Source organism: Manacus vitellinus, unplaced genomic scaffold (genome assembly GCF_001715985.3).
Source record: "Manacus vitellinus isolate BGI_N305 unplaced genomic scaffold, ASM171598v3 scaffold_69_pilon, whole genome shotgun sequence".
NCBI lineage: Eukaryota > Metazoa > Chordata > Aves > Passeriformes > Pipridae > Manacus > Manacus vitellinus.
The window spans coordinates 1,031,551-1,048,638 of NW_021940749.1; the positions used below are offsets into that span (position 1 = coordinate 1,031,551).

A 17,088-nucleotide genomic window follows, 5' to 3' on the forward strand; every position below is an offset into this window, starting at 1 on the left:
GCTGAGCCTCTGGTCTCTCGTGCCCCACCCAGGTGATGCCACTTCACACCTCGTTACGGAGGTGATCGTGATCACCTGAAATCTCAACCGTAAGGGTCCAAGGTGGCTCGTCAGGACACATCAAGGCATACCCAAAGCTATAAGCCCTGCAGTAGCGCACACTTTTGTGTATTTTGCATGTTTTGCTTTCCATCTTTTGTTCTGTTTTTGGCTCTGGTTCCTTTGCCTGATTTTTCAGTGGTTTCATCAGCAAGCCTCAGACACCGTGGGGTGGAGGTCTCTTATTTTTAAGGTGTCCCTGAGTGTTAAGGGGGAATGGAAGGGGAACATTTTTATGACATTTGGCTTAATTTTTTTTTCACTTAAATTCTGAACTTTCATTTGAAAGCTTTGGGGATTCACACGGGAAGGTCGTACACTACTAGCATCTGTTAATCCCTGGACTCTGGAACAGAGTGAAACTCGTGGAAATCAGCATCCCTCCACGTACAGCATACATCTGTCAAGCATATACAAAATATCAATTGCAAATATCAGTTCAGAGGTCAAGGGCTAAGCCTCTTTACAGTGTTATTGAACCAATAAGAGGTGCATGCAGCGACAAGTAGAGCAATTTCTTATCTGAATTACTCCACATCACCTTAGAACTCTGTACAGGCAAAGTGTCTGTAGTCAGAGTTCTGCCTGCACAGCTCTGCCAGGCCATCCTGGAAATACTGCAGTGTTGCAAGTGTGACGTGTATGGCAGGTGGAATGCAGAAGGTAAAAGCAGGGGCAGTTGCAGGAAGGTCTGTTTGTATTAGGAGTGTCTGGTTTGTTACAGGCTTTGTCCTCTGGCAGTGAATCTGCTGTGCTGGGAGCACAGGCTGTTGGGATGTGCAAAGCCCTGATCAGGCAGACTTTGGGCTTTCATGAGCCGAGGAACCAGCTCTCGAGTTGTGAGGAGTGGTGAAAACAGATATTGCTAAAATTGGTTGGAGACCTAAGGCACGGCTGTTGGGAGAAGGGTGGGTGTGTGTTACTCTTTTCCGTGGAAAGAAAAATCACATCTGAAGCACTCTCAACACGTGATCCTGTCCAGTAATGAGGCACCAGTGCTACACTTGATGGCTGTGATACAGAGTGGCTTATAGCCATTAAATTCCCTGGAGGTTTGGGATTGGGAAGAGGTGTTGAATGTGACACTTAATTGTGAAGTAAAACCTGTGGTGCTGAGTGCACCGTTTTCTCTCTATTGCTGTCACACAACTGCGGTTGTCTGAACTGAAAGTAAAACACATTTCAGATGATCCTGTAACCAGTACCAGCTCTCCAAGTGCTAAGTAGGCCTCTGAAAATTCTACTGTTAGCAAAGTTTTGGTAATAATGCATTCTGAACTGCTGTTGCCTGCCATCTGCTTGTGCACCTTCAGGTGTTATCCTGAGCTTTCAGGATTTTTGTTTGTAAGCATAAAAGGTGGAAGCTTTTGGTTTTGTTACCTTAACAAAGGTGTGATTCTTGTGTACCTTCTGTTTTCCAACTGCTGACCTTAAGATCCAGAGCCACCAGTTTCATGAGGCTCTTGGTCTATCCATCAGAGAGCCATTGCATTTCCCAGAGTTCTGCTGCCACTGGAACATTAGTCATTGCTGCTTTCTTGAAAGCAACTGTTGAGAATTGCTTTTTCAGCATTGGAATTATTTACCTTCATATATTCAATCATTTCTGTGGCTGACTTGAGACTGTGTTGTGTGCCTCGCTTTTATTGATCAGAGAACAAGCTGAAGTCTTAAATATGTTTTTGGTTAATGTATATTGGCATATGACAACATGTTTGTTAACTAGGAATAATGTGTATATATATATATATAAATATATATGAAGAAAATGGCCTAAAAGGCTAAATGAATAATTGCACTTTTCCCCATGGACCTTTGTGTTCCAAGACATCAGGTTTTGTTTTCCCTCTAAATTTGAGAAGCCATAAAAAGTGCTTAGGAATCTGAATCACCTACTGCTCATGTTACATTTACTCTGCATTCAGAGGTGGTCATGATGCCTTTTGCTATTGTTTTGAGCTTCTAGAAGGTCTTACACATACTGCAGTAGAGATTTCTTGTTTGGAGTGGCTGGGATGGGAATGATGTGTGGTGTTCCTTGTTCTTGAACTGCTGCTGTGCTTCATCCCGGGGGTGCTGTGGGCTTCAGGGATGGGCAAAATTAACATTTTAGGTGCTGTACACACAGACCTGCGTTGACCTGTTTTCACCTTCCTTGCTGATGAAGTCAGAGAAGGAGGAAGTTTCAGTTTGAGTATTAAATCCCAGGATTTGAAAAGCTGGCCAAGGGAGGAACTCTGACATCATTTATTAGCAGAACAATGAAGGATGTTTTGGAAATCGGTGAGAAGGAAGGACAGGAAGCCCCATAGTACCAGTTCTTGCTGCCACTGCCCACGTCTGTGTCTGCTCTGGGCTCCAGCTGCTGGCTTGTGCTCTTCTTTTCACCTTCTGCTTTGCTGTTCCTTGCACTGAACTCTTTGTGCACATTTAAAAATACTGCCCTTCAGTTCTGTTGCCTTGTTCTTCAATGCCAATTTTATTTGCCTTTGTTATTACCTCTTCAGGTTTAATTTTAAATACAAGGTTTGTTGTGGTTTTTTTTTAATTTGATTGGTTGTTTCCAAGAGGAATGAATCTGAAACTTTTCCATGCCCTTTTTTCTCTGTAGGCACTCTGTAAAAACTAAACAGGAGAGAAAACATGTAGCAGGCTGTTTCTGGGAACATGGAATGTGCCTGGGGGAAGGGATATGTGGACAAGATCAATACTTTTATTAACCAAATTTTTTTAAAAGAAACACCAAAGTTGCTTTTTAATATGTAGTTATAATCTCTAATGCTTAGAAGTATATAGAGCTTTTGGATCAGAATATGCCTAAGGGAACATGGCATCCTGGATTCCAGGTGGTAGGGCTTGTCACTGCAAATAAGGACAAGGCAGCATGTGTACTGTGATGTCTGTGAGGGACAGAACTCCAATACCAAATACTTTTGGGAGAACATATCAATGGATGCCTTCACAGCCAATGTTGTGACTACAGCAGGTGGTATAACATTTTAATTTTGTTTATGGAGGCTTGAATCAATTCATAGACACGTGCATACCCCCTAAATTTTTAAAGGAATCTCTCTGTATGATCAAACCTCAGTTCTTCAGTGTTTTGATTTGGGGCACTTCAAAAAGCAGCGTTGCAAATAATCTCAGGAATAAATCTAATGTAAACTTCGTGCTTGCCAAATACTGTGTTTCGGTTGGATGCCTGTTGCAAGGTGCTTCCTGAAAATCTTGTAAGAAATATAAGAAATTTGACTTGGAAATTTCAGCCTTCTTTAAGATAAAGCAAAATGCTGCTTCCCAGCGGGGAAATAAGCACGCAGAGGAAAGGTGTGGTTTTAGGAGACTCTCCAAGCTGTGAAAAGAATGGGAATGAGCTCGAAGTTGAACCCTCAAGGATGTGCACCTTCTTGGCATATAGTGGGACAATAAAGGAAAACTGTCCTCTTCTTCTGTTTGAAGCTAAAAATTATTCCTCTGCTGGAGTTTGGTAGTTCACCTGTTTGTTTTTGTCCCCTACTGATTCTTTTTGTTGTATAATTATTCCTCAGGGTGAAAAATTTGGCCCCTTTGCAGGGGAGAAGCGAATGCCGCAGGACCTGGATGAGAACACAGACTGCAGGCTCATGTGGGAAGTGAGTAGAGTGTCATCATCACACCTGGCAAAAAGTGTTCTCAGAATTAAGTTTTACTGTGACAAATACTCTTTTTTCTTTTTCTTTTTTATTTTTTCTCCTAGCTTAAAGATACTGTTGTGACATTTTGTACTTTTAAGTTATACTTTTTGGGCGGAGGGGGATTGACTTATTCAAAACTATAAAGAAATAGCAAATGATAGTTTCTAATCAATGAAGTGTGGAAAAATTATTTAAAAATGTAAAAAGCAATACTAAAAAAAATAATTTCCACGGAGGATGCTGTAAATTACTGAGATGCTGATTTATGCTGATCAACAGGTGGCAGCTCATGGCTTCCTTCAACTGTTATAAAACATTTCCTGGTGTGACACTGGTGCTGGGTTTGGCACGTTGTATGAGTGAAGTTTTTAAATTGTAACAACTTCTTATGCAGTGAGTAGTTGAGAGATCTTTAACAACATAAAAACCCGGTGCTGTGGGCAGATAGCTGAAGGCATAATGAGTTTCAGGGCTCTTCTGTACTTTTTTATATGTATTAGTTGGGAACAGTAGTTTATACAGTAGTTCTTGTAGTTAGGTCCATAGCCCATCCCATAACAGTTCATGTTGTGCTCGTTTGCCTGAAGTCATAATCTGAGTTTACCACTGGAGGAGATTCCACTAACTGAGAAATACACAAAATAATGTTTCTAGCTTGTTATAAACACCTTTTTGGTGCTTCTGTTGTGTCTTTGTAATCTTTCTCTTTCTGCTGTAGTTCTTTGAGCAGAATTTCTTTTTTTTTTTTTCTTCCCCAGCCAAGTGGTTTCCATTGAATACATATTCAGTCCCCTTTTACACTGAGGAGGGGACCCATTTCTTACTTTTTCACCTTTCTGTGGTTAGAGGTGGAAGAATGACTGTTATTTTTATGTTGTGTGGCACTGTACAGAAAAAGCTTATGTTTGACATCTGGCTTGAAGCACTCTCAGTGCATTTACCACAAAATACATATTTGTTTGAGAAATCTCTAGCATTAACATCTCTGAGCAGCTTATAAAGAGAGCACAGTACTGATACAGCCTTAGCAGATCTATAAACAGATTCTGTACACTGGAACCAGGAGCAGTGGGAGAATGCTAAAAGCCCATCTCATTAAACCCAAACTCAGTGTAAATACAGCAAGTGGCAAAATATTCCTGGATGAGTGTTAACTCCAGTCTGTGAATCCCTGTTTCCCCCCTTCCTTTTGTCTGTTTTAATGTAGGAGTCTGCCCCAAATACCCTTTTTGAGTAGAGGAAGAGAAGAGATGTGGACAATTTGTTCCCCTTTGGTCATGTACTCAGAGCAACTGTTTTCACCTTGTTTGTTCTCAGCCGAAAAAACCCAACACAATGTGGTTTTATCACAGACATTTGCTGAGGACAGAACGTGTTGATGTGTCCTGGCTCACTTGTCCCTTCCTGATGTTTCTGCATTTTATATTAAATCAGTAAAATACTGGAGCTAGAACAGGGTTTATGGAAGATGGTGGGTGGATTGTAGCAACGAGGAGTTTTTTGGAAAGCTGTATGATTTTCCAGCTTCCTCGTTGCTGATGCTTAAATGAGATTTATCTGTTTCTGTAAGACATAAAATAAAAGGCAAATACATGTATTTACTGATGACACTAATATGACCCTATCGACAGCAAACCAGAAAATGAGCTTTTTATGAGCTGTTCTAAAATCATTTCATAATATCTTACTGTAACCTAGTTTTGAAAGCCTTGAAAAGATTCCTACATACCAAATTTTATGACTTCCTGAATAATGTTTTAACCCAAGTTGTTCATGTTTACTGAGGTTGGTCTGAACGTGAGCCTTATAATATAATTCAAATCATGCTGGGAGTAGTCTTAAGTTGAAAATTGAGACCAGGAATGCAGAAAGTAAGATGTTGAGCAGTCCAAGTAGATGGTTATTCCAGAGCCTGTGGGAGGCACGCACAGAAACTGGCCAAGTTTGTGTGTAGTCAGCTGTAGCAAAGATATTAAAAATAACTAATTTGAAGACTATTGGATGAAGGCACACTAAAGCCTGACTTCACAGTCTGTTGGCATTCAAAAAAATGTGTTTTCAGAAAGGACACCTTTAGAAAGAAGGCTGAGTAGGATAGGCTTTTTGTAAGCCAAGGAAAAAAATTCAGCGTTGGTGCGACGTTTCTTCTCTTGGGAGGTGATGCCTGGGATCTGGGCTTCAGTTTTGTGGAGTATTTGTCTGTGAGGAAGTTCACCACATGCATTTCTAGTTGTGCAGAGTAGTGCTCTGTGATGTGGTCTGTTTTGATCAAGCTGTTCCTTTTTCTCTGGGACCAGCATTGTGAGTTGGCATCTTTAAGACATCACGTTGAGACAGAATTGCACACGCTGTGTTTTCTTTTGGTCTTTGGGAAAACTTGGGACCCAAGACATTTATTGAGCCCAGTGATTTTTTTTAAATAAAGTTCTGAAGATGATGGAATTCCTCTTTAAATTAAATCTAGCAGGATGCCATTGATCTGCCTGTAACGTGTGTTGCTTTAAAGAAATCAAGGCTTTATATTTGCTCATTCAACAGATTCCAGAGGAGTGGGGTGGGCGGGAAGCATCCTTGATCTTACTGTTATCTTTGTGAAGAGTTACAGGCTGAAATACTGTATTTGTGTGAGATGTGAAAGGGAACCCCCCAAATTTATTATAACCATATAGTTAGGAGTGATAAAAGCCAAGAAAACGTCCAAATGGCTTTGTGCTTTTTGTTTCTTCCTGTTAAGAAAACGTCTGTGTGTTACCCCCCAGCTCCTGTGTCATCTCTCAGACTGTTGTGCTCCTGAAGGACACAGCCAGTTGCTGGGGATGAGCTGAGAGTTTTGGTCTTGGTCTTATCACCCTGCTAACACCTTGATTAAATACTGCTTCGTGTGTGTCTGTTAGTACACCTGGCAGAGCTGTTTTAAAATTACGTGTGTTTGCTGGAAGAGCAAGTGCTTAAAGGCAAGAAGGAAATAATCTTCAGGTATTAAAAAGTTCGCAGGAGTTTTTGCTCTGGAGGCTCAGATGTCCCTTTGCAAAGGGAAGATTATTGTCCCTAAGCAGGAAAGTGGCATTCATTTCACTGCTGTTGGATTATGGCAAGCATATACTTCTGGGGATGACTTTGGCAAATGTTAAAACAGGGAGGGCTGGAAAGACTTAGTCCTTCTCCAAATACTCTGATATACCATGAAGAAATGTTGGTCAGGGTTGGATGGGACATAATATGCCATGTAATGCTGAATGTTACATATTTCAGGTTTGGTTTCTGTCTGTCTGCCAAGATCATGTTTTCTTCATTGTTGTACTGAGACCGAGGAGATCAGAAATCAGTCTTTCAATGGCAGTTAATGTTTGTGTTTGTATGAGAAAATGAAATGATCTAATGTTTCTAGTACTTAACTCTCATCACTTTTGCGGTGACAATTGGTTTTGGTTAAATAAGCCTGCCTGGAAACTGGTGAAGGCAACAGAAAATCTGCTCTTGGCAGTTTTACATCGGAGCTGTAATGTTTGGGGTTGAGGTATGAGAAAGTCAAGCACTTTAAGCTTGGTGTGTTTTGGTAGAATTTTTCCTTTTTTTTATTTTTTCTTATTTCTTTGATATCTTGCCTGTAAAATGTGGTTGTGGTACACAAAGGCATTTGCACACAAGACATGAAGTCAAATTATGTCCAGAGTTTCACGATAAAAAATTTTGATGAATTCTGTGTTTGCCCTGAAGATGAATGCAATATTGTAAATCTAGCTCTTAGCAATGTAGGCTTTGTTTTTTCTGTATGAAGACTGCCTTTCCAGTCGTTGTTCCTCAGATAGTATTTACATTTTAAAATTGTTGGCTTTTAACATTTTTGGGTTAATCTTTAAAAATTTTTCAGAAATGCTTTTGTTTTTCTCATTTCTTAGGCAAATGATCTGGACTTTCACACAAGTCAGAGCTGCAAGTTTGCATCCGAGATTTTCAGTTTTCATGAATTAATCCCCACTGGCATAGATAGGTGTCCAAAGTAGTTTATTGTATTAAATTTGTTTATTTAGCTACATTTCCATTAAAACTTGTTTTAGTCATCTTTATCCATTCAAATGTATGATTTTGTATTAATTTTAGTAACTTTTGGAACAGCACCTTAATAGTCTTCTGGTTTTGGTGATGAGAAGAATCTATTTCCAAAAGTGACTGGGGCTTAGCCTCCCATCTTCAGTTATGGGATTTATAGGATGTTAGGAAGCACCTGTTGATAGGCTGTGCTGTTCCTGTTCTACTCTGAGCTTGTTCTGGAAGAGCACACACTATTTCCTCAAGGAGATTTGGGTGTCATTCCAGTGAATGTGAAGTTCATCCCTGCTGATGGAAACTCCACAGAATGTTAGCAGGAGCATAGGAGTGAGCCTTCTGTACCTTCTGTCTCTGACAAGGTCAGGTCAGGGGCTTCATTAATGTGGAAAACTGTGTATTTTGGCTGAAGGAAAATGTCACATTTTGTCTATGTCTCAGGACTTCTTAGTGAGTAAGGAAATCACCAGTTGCTGCCTCAGGTTTCTTTTGCAAGTGTTGTTTTAATACTTTCTCCAGCAATGTTAAAATGTGAGTTTGTGCTCTGTGATGGGGGTCCAAAACTGAGGATGCAGAAGTATTGCATCTACCTGTTTTATTCTGTAACAATAAAAAACATGTTTGCAGCCCATCAAAAAAAATGCAATGCAGAACACAGTACCTTTCTTTACATGGTTGTTTGATGAACATAGGTTTTTCCATTTATAAATGTTTAGAAAATGGTTTCCAGAAAGCAGACAGTGTGTTTACTGCCTTCAGCAAAGATAACCATCTGCTTGCTTGCAGGGAAGTTTTGTTTTCCCTTCTTGCCTTGCCAGGTGTTCGTGGCAGAGCGTTTGCAGTTGCACTCATGAGCATTTTGAAGTAGCACACGTGACAATTTGGGCTGTGTCCTGGAAATGCGGGGATAATTTCGTACGTGGTGTTTGTTAATCGACTTAATTCGTCTTGCTGTGAAGACATTTGACTGAGTCAGTTCAGTGACACCTTTGTGTTGATTCTCAGGATGATAATTCTTTGAGGTGCTCCTGTGTCTGGTGCATGCTTTGGATATCGGTGTGCATTTTAGGTGTTTTAAATATGAAGTTTGTGATTCGCTGCCATGGTATTCAAAGACCAGTTGTTCATTTAGGAAACTCACTCTCCATGCAACCACGAAAGGAGTGGCAAATGTCACCAGTGTAGTCCATGTTAAGTACGGAGCTTTTGCTGTTTTTCTTGACTTTTCATCCTCCCATCTGTGTATTTAATGCAGCATTATTTCTTTATGAGGTGAAAAAAGCAGTAGAAAATATAGAATGTTTTTAAGGGATTTACTGTATTCTTTTTTCAATAGTTTCCTTATGTGCTAAGGCTTTGCTTTATGTTTTACATCTCTTTATGGATTGGCAGGGACTGAGAAAGCATAACTGAGATCACTGTGTATCACTGAAGTGAATATAAATTATTCTTACGTAATTTAAGGATCAAGCAAATGAAGAACTGGTGAAAAGGTGGATAGTGTAACATAGGGTTTCTATAATGGGACCTGAATTGCTTCTCTTTCCAGCTCAAGATCTGATGGAAGCCTTTATAGGGCCTCCGTAGTGTGCTTCTGTAGCCCATACTTTGGTAGCCAAATCACAAAGCCATTGCCTTCACTTTAATTGCTCGACAGTGCTAATCAGCAGTGGCTACCATTGCCATGGATTTCCTGTGTGGAACTGGATGATTATTACAGTGTTACAGAATTGTTTGGGTTGGAAGGGACCTTAAAGGTCATCTTGTTCCAACCCCTTTGCCACTGGCAGAGATGCCACTCACAAAGTCAGGTTGCTCAGGGCCCCATCCAATCTGGACTTGAACAGTTCCAGGAATGGGGCATCCCTAAGTTCTCTGGAAAACCCATTGCAGTGCTTAGTGTTAGATAATATTGTTCCCAGGTGCACTACAGTATGTACATTTGACATTTTCCATGGTGGTTAATCTATGTGTTTGAAAGTCAAAGAGCTTTTAAAGTTTGAAATGCTGGAGCTTTTCCACGATCTGTCCTTTTTAAGGTGTGATGTTTTCCTTTGGAAGAAGAGTAATAAATTTGGATGACTTATTTGTTTGCAGAAACTACAGTAGGGTTTTTGGTTTTCTTTAAATCTGAGAACAACATGCTGTCAGCAGCTATTATTGTAAGGGAATACAGTTTTTCCTTCCTGATGATATCCTACATGTTTAGGTAATTGAAGCAGTCATACTGAAGGAATATGATATTGCATCTATTAGAAACAAATATAGAAAGAATGTGAGTCATCTCAAAACAAAGCCATGAGGACAATCTAATTTTGATCTTACATGGCCGAATTCCCTGGCTCTTAGGAAATACATGCATTGGATACTTCTTGTTGACAGATGAAAAGGAAAATACATTCATTATATAAATTAATCACGTGGAATAGTAGTGTGGCTATATGACCTTTTAGCACGGCTCTTTATCATCTGTATCAGTGCAGATTCAAGTGATTTATTATTTAAAATTAAACAAATTTTTTTGGCAGTGACAAATGTATTTTTTTCAGCAGTACGTCTTTGTGTTTCAAGGGTGAAGAATGACTTGGTTAGTATTAAGTTTTTATTTCTATTATCTTCATTTTTACAATGTAAGCTGGAACTTTGTTACAATCATAGAAATTATATGGATCTGTAACTGTAGCCAAAAGCTCCAGATTTATCCATGTCTGTATCTTTTGTGCACAACTTTTTTTTTTAAGGTGGCTTTTTCACTTAGTGGGCAAAACCTGACACCTGAACCTGTCCTCTAGTGAATAACTCACAGCCCTTCACCTACATAGGACACTAATTTGTTTACTGAAATTAGTATCCTATTCTGACAAAATTTCAACCAAACACAGTTTAAGACTGACTGCTGTTCATTGGGGCTGCATATTTAAAATTCTTTTAGTGATATATGTCTTTTAGACATATAAAAGATATTCAAGTGACCTGTAAAACAGGATATATGGAATGAATAAATATTGATCCTTGATCTGAAGGTAGATCTCCGTCCAAGAGCAAGATGGATTTTGCCCTTGCTGAAGGAACCTCTCAGGTTGTATTGGTTTCTGGCAAGATCCTAAAGAAAAGGAGGACTGGAAGGAACAAGGAGAGAGGAAAAAATAACCTAAGCACCAGTGATGAAGCTTTCAGACTGGGGAGGCTCAGGCAGAATACTCGTTTACTAAAGGAAAGTGTAGGAAAAGAGAGGGGGAGCTCAATAAAGTTGCTAAATTTGAGTTGCCCCCCTATTCTGAGGTGAATAAATACGTTTACAGGAAAAGGTGAATGAGCACCACAGCTGTGCTACCTGTTGAGTGCAAGATTCACTTGCTGAGCACCAGCTTGCCTTGGTGCCTTATAATGGTGTGTGTTTGGTAAACAGTTTTAAATTTACTTCCTTTTTTTTTGGTGTGTGATGTTGCAGGTTCGTGGTAGCAAAGGCGAGGTCCTTTATGTCCTGGATGCGAGCAATCCGCGCCATTCCAACTGGCTGCGCTTTGTCCATGAGGCTCCATCCCAGGAACAGAAGAACCTGGCAGCCATCCAGGTAGGTTTGGTGGATTCCTGCCATTTGCCTCCTGTTCTTGATTTACTGATTTGATCTCCTCTTGGGTCTTTATGTCTTGCAATAAAATTGTAAGATCTGAGAGAAGCAGCAAACTGCTTTTCTGCCCTTCTTTTTAGAACTGAACTCTTGTGCTTAAGTATAATACCCTAAATAAGATTGATATGATGAAAGAATCTGATTGAATCTGATTAGAATCTTATATTATTTGAAAGGTTTATATTAATCCACTGTGATGAAATTGGACTGAATCACTTACATGAACTGTTTCTCCTGATTTGAAGTGAACAGTGTACATAAAAGTAATTTCCAGAGTAGTTAACTCACAATTAAACTGTAACAACAGTTTAATTTTCTCACTACTGTCAAGTTAAGCTTTTACCTGAATGTGGTTGCTTTATTGGCATTGTGGAAGCTAAAAATATAACTATATACCTGGTTGAGTCAGGACTAATTATTTAGGTGCCTACTTGTGTTTTGGGCTAAACTCAGGTGTGGATTTAGGTGTATGAAAAGCAGAATCATGTATTTGGCTTATAGTTTAAAATTTAATATAAAAGTGAGAGAGGTTTGAAAGGGAGTATGGTGCTTAAAATATTTCAGTAGAAAACAGAGAATCGAAAGATTTGATTATCTGATAGGATGATCATGTAGTACTTGAGGATAAATTAACCAAAAAATGATTTTGTAGCCTTTGCCGTTGATCTGAACCTACCCACTTTATTTTTGCATTTTTATAGTTGTCATTTGCAGGACTGCTCTGTGGTAACAAGTTCCACTGTTGTAATTACAAATTGTGTTGAAGTATGTTTCTGTTTTTCTTCTAGAAACTTCTTAGTTTCACTTGATACCCTAGTCCTTGTATACCAGTGAATAGTTGCTTTACCTCTCGTCTGTGAGGGGTCTCAGGCCCTCTCAGTGATTAGCACATCATGAGTGCAGAGGCAGTGACAGCAAGGGCAAAGTCAGGTTCACAGGAGGGAGCAGCATGAACAATTCATGGTCACTATTGTATTGCCAATAAAACACTCAGTAAGATGACCTCAGCTTTGCAATAGTTATTTTAGTGGAATATCCAGTGTGTACCAGTGGGCTTCTTGGGAAGGAAAGGGACCCCAGCAGCACCTCTGCAAAGCCATCTTGCTTCACCAGCTCCCCCAGGGGCACCTGAGTGCTCTCCAGCTTGGAAAGGCATTTTTTATTCTGATCACATCTTTCCTAATACTGCATGCAGGACCTTTCCTGTGCTCGTGGGTTTGCCTTCTCCTGCCTTGGCCTCCAAGAACTCATCTCCACGCATTTCCTGGATCGTGGTTTCTGCCCTCACAGACATTGCCAATATTGGTTTTACTCTGGCAAACAGGACAGCCTGGAGCTGCAGGCAAAGACCTGGAAAGGGAGTGGGCTTGTTTGAGGAGGTAGCAAAAGAGAACTGGCACAACAGGTGGGCTGAAGAGCTGGCTTGGTGCCAGGAAATTGGAGATAGAGAAGTCAGGTAACTTTTAAAGGAGTGGTTGTGGGCACAAGGAAACTGGATAAGGATTAAGAAGGCTGGGTTGGAGCCAGCTGGTCAAGCTCAGAAGGATATAAAAGCCCTGCACTCCCTCAGATGACAAAAGACTATGTGCTGCTTCCTCCTGCTCTGTTTTAAGCTTTCAGAAGTGATGACATATTGGTGGTGACACTTTTGGGTGATGGGCTGTCAGTGACCCCATGTTCCCTCTCAGCCTTCTCTCTTCCAAAGCACATGTGAAAGTGTGCAGCTGTATGGAACAGCCAAGAATCTGCATGGGAGAGGTGCCTGGAGTGGAGCAAAAGTGAGATAACGAGAGCTGCATTTGCTAGGCAGGTGGGTGAGGCTTGCAGTGTAAAAGATGACAGTGAAGGCCTCGGGGGAGAGAAACAAAGCTGAACAAAAACCAGGAATTGCCTGAAGGGAGGTTGTGATGCCACCATGACCAGCACTTGGAGTTTTCCCCCAGGACCGTTGTTGCCTGCTGGGGGTGGACATTATTAGGAAAACAGCCTGAGTGATCTAAGCAGATGGGCAGGTGGAACAACTGCAGGTGTGTTCTTGGAAACGGGAGGATTATTAAAATTATTAAAGTTATTAAGATTTCTTGCTATGTTTACTGTGCTTGCATGCATGTAGATTAATGTGCTTCATGCACGTGCTGCTGGATAAGAGGGAGAGACATAATTCTTCTGTGGTTTCTGGAGAACTTCCATTGGTTTCACTGGAAATGCTGCCTCGAGGAGCTACTACAGCGTGGGTGTATCTTGATTAATTAGTGCTCTGAATACCTGGCTATTAGCATGTTTGGATGGAGAAGCCAGACAAATTAACCCTGGAGGACAAATGAGTTTGGATTGGGCTGGCACCAAGGCCTTTCAAAGCAATTGCAACCAAGAGCACTCAGGCACTGACAGTCCGCAGTACATCTATCATTAATCTTTTTCCTAACCAAAAATACACAAATAGGAAAGAACCAGGATGTTTTTAGACACAGAGCTGTGAAATAAGCCCCAGATGCATGCAGAGAAAGTGCAGAGATGGTGAGGATGCAGCAGTATTGATAAGAGATTGGTTGTTGGGGTTCATGCCCCTGCTCTGTGTTAATCTGAATAATTAGTTCTGGTTGCTGTTTTCCCTGATTTACTGTGTGGTGTAAGGTGTGTCCCGTGATCTAGGTGTGCTATTTGGTTCTTTAATGAGTTATTTCTGCCTGGGATACATGGCTTTTCCTTTGTTTCTTTCAATTCTTAAAACTTTTAATTTTTAAAGTTGCTTCTTGCAAGCCAGTAGTGGGTACGTGCTCCCCTTCATAAGGTTGTGTTGCTTTTAGAATAAGGTTATCCTAAACAGTGATGTATTGGAGGTTTACCCCAGTGATTTTATCCTCTGTAAGTGGAAACTGAGTGTAGAAAGACCTTTTACTTTTCCTCATGTCAGGAGTTTCAGTATGTGATTTGTTTTGAGTTTAGACTGCAGTAAATTAAGGGTCTCTGCAACTTGACAGAGACATATGAAAACCAGCAACTTATAGCTGTGTGCAGAAGTTTGGTTGGGATGCTGATGGATATCTGGACTGCAGAACAGATCTAGAGAAAAAAATGCATAATTTTCTTTGTTTTCCAATGCTGCTGTTGAGATAAGGACAGAAAAGTGGTGCATCCTTGAAAGCAGCAGCTCTATCAGGTCTGCTGAATTAAGGAGGTTTCACTCTTGTGTGACAATATCTTGTATAATATATACCAGACCTTCTACGGCTCAAGGAATTCTACATCCCTGTTGGCAGTTTGAATTAATCTTAGTATATTACAAAAATTAAAAATCATTATCTTGTCCTTGTTCAGGGAAGCTCGATACAAAATATATGGCTGGGTGCAGTGGAAAGAAGCTTCAGTTAACTTGGCTGGATGTTAATCAGATAAGCTTTAAGATTTGTGGTAGAACTTGGGAGTCTTCGCTGCATAACAATGAGTCTCCTGCAGCATTTTGGGTCTGTACCTAAAGCAGTTGGTTGGCATATGGCAAAAAGAAAAGGCACCTAGGCACCTCTGAGTATCACTTTAGAAGACAGATGGTTTTGCTATAGATTTCCCCCCCTTTACCACCCACTGTGCCAACCTTGGGTATTTTAATTAAGCATTGTCAAAGACTGAAGTTGTCAGTTCATGTGTCTGTTTGGAAGCTTGTTTAGTCATTGTCGAGGTGTTGGAGCTTATTGTTATGTAGTTTGTCCTGTTGTGCAGAATGTGGGCTGGATCTCTTGGCCTTTTGTGGATCCACACTGATTTAAACCAGCAGAGGGTCTGCAGTGCGTTTTCCAGCTGTGCCTGCTTACTTGGTAGTGGAGACAACTGAACTGAGCAGGGTTGAGAGCCTGCTGGAGAAGGCTGGGAACCTTGAGGAAGAGAGAAGATAACACCGTGTAAACGTGCTGCTGAAAGCTGTTGGAACTGATGCAGCCAACTGGGGACAGAGCTAAGCTGTGTTAATTATCTACATTTTGCCATTTTTCTAATGCTCGAATATTTCATTTTCAAACTCTGAAGTTCTTGTCAAACAGAGTGTGGCAGGAAGAGGACTTCAGCGCTATCTTCACTTTGGTCTAAACTACAGTGAGTAGTGGAAAAGCCTCCCAGGTGAGGCAGGGGAATATTTCCCAAATACCAGGATAGTCATGCATTTTATCCATGTAGCCACGCTGGTAAAGAAGACTTAGAAAAGGCTGTTGTAGCACTGTGCTCCCTGAGGAACGGAGCCAAGCCTTCCATAGTTGAGGGCTGATATTGGTTCAGAGTCCTGTACTTGTGTCTGGAGTTTTCTTTTCCTGAGGTAACGATTTATTGCTTGTTTGAAACAGGAAGGGGAAAATATTTTCTACCTGGCTGTGGAAGATATTGAAACAGACACAGAACTTCTGATTGGGTACTTGGACAGTGACATGGAAGAAGAGGAAGAGGAGGAGGAAGAGGTAACCCTTATCCAGGAAGTTGAAGACAGTGGCAGCAATAAAGAAATGCAGCCAGCTGGTGAAAAAATTGCAGGTGAGCAAGATGTAGAAAATAGGGTGACTTGAGAGCTGAAAATAGTAACAAAGGAGAAAGAGAACTTTGACTGCATAGGTTTCTTGGGTTTTGTCTGAGTTCTTGTATGACTTATCTCTTTAGTTGGACTTGAGGTTCTTTTCTGTCTAATAAGAAGGGGTAATGGGTGAGCTTAGATGGACATGTAAGTAGTAACTATTTATTTTTGAACTAAAGACAGAGCTTGTTTCACCTGACACAGCCTTATGAAAGCTAAGTTTTTGCTCTTAGGGGGTTACTTTCCTTCTTGCTTTGATGGGAGAGAAATAAACCTTTTCATAAATCAGCCAATCCAAAAGGTGAGATGTCTAAGCAAAGGAAGGTGACCTGAGCTGTTGGGGGAATTCTCAGCATCTTTATCCCAGTAGACACAACTTGCATGACTAATTGGGGCCAACAGCCAAAGTCACACCCGGCTTAATACTTTGCCTCCATTTGCAGTAATGCTGATGGTAATCCCCTCAAGGTAGGCTGTTTATAATCCATTCAGAGACAGTGCCTTTTGGGAATTTCAGGATGCCATTTTGCATCATCTCTTTCTGGCAGAAAATCTCTCTTAGTGTAACCAAAATATTGCCTGAAAACTACTCTTTTCCACTGGTTTTGCCTCCAATCGTGCAGATCCCCTCACCTGTAAAGAGGACCATGCATGCCCACACTGTGAATCCAGTTTTGCCAGCCAGGAGATTCTAGCTGAACATCTGCAGACTTTGCACCAAAAGCCCAGTGAGGAAAAGGAATTTAAGTGCCGAAATTGTGGAAAGAAATTCCCTGTTAAACAAGCTCTACAAAGACAGTGAGTAGAAAGAGGAGTGTTTTTTCAGGGATCATTTTGATTGATTTCATTCAATCATCTATTTCTTTGACCTAATCACAATTTCAGCTTTAATTTTTATGCTTCTGTATTTGTACCCTTACTCTACTTTAGCCTTTTAATATGTTAATTTCTCATATTTGTGGGAGACTTCGATTTGAAAGGCAAAAATGTTGCTAAATTTTTATGTTTAAAAATCATACACTGTAGACCAGAGCTGCAGTTTGGTGCAAAACTCCTGGTCTCCATCAGTGGACTATTTAGCAATT

The 17,088-nt window shown here is 40.5% G+C and overlaps 1 protein-coding gene across 1 annotated transcript in view; it reads left to right on the plus strand.

The window, feature by feature from the left end:
• The first annotated feature begins 741 nt into the window (after positions 1–741).
• The window catches only part of PRDM5 (PR/SET domain 5), a 53,891-nt gene continuing 37,544 nt past the window's right edge, over positions 742–17,088 (plus strand). Inside the window, exons 1-5 of the mRNA XM_029964047.1 lie at positions 742–762; positions 3,648–3,731; positions 11,272–11,394; positions 15,783–15,966; positions 16,627–16,801. Coding sequence (XP_029819907.1) covers positions 742–762; positions 3,648–3,731; positions 11,272–11,394; positions 15,783–15,966; positions 16,627–16,801 — 587 coding nt within the window. The remainder of the gene's footprint in view (positions 763–3,647; positions 3,732–11,271; positions 11,395–15,782; positions 15,967–16,626; positions 16,802–17,088) is intronic.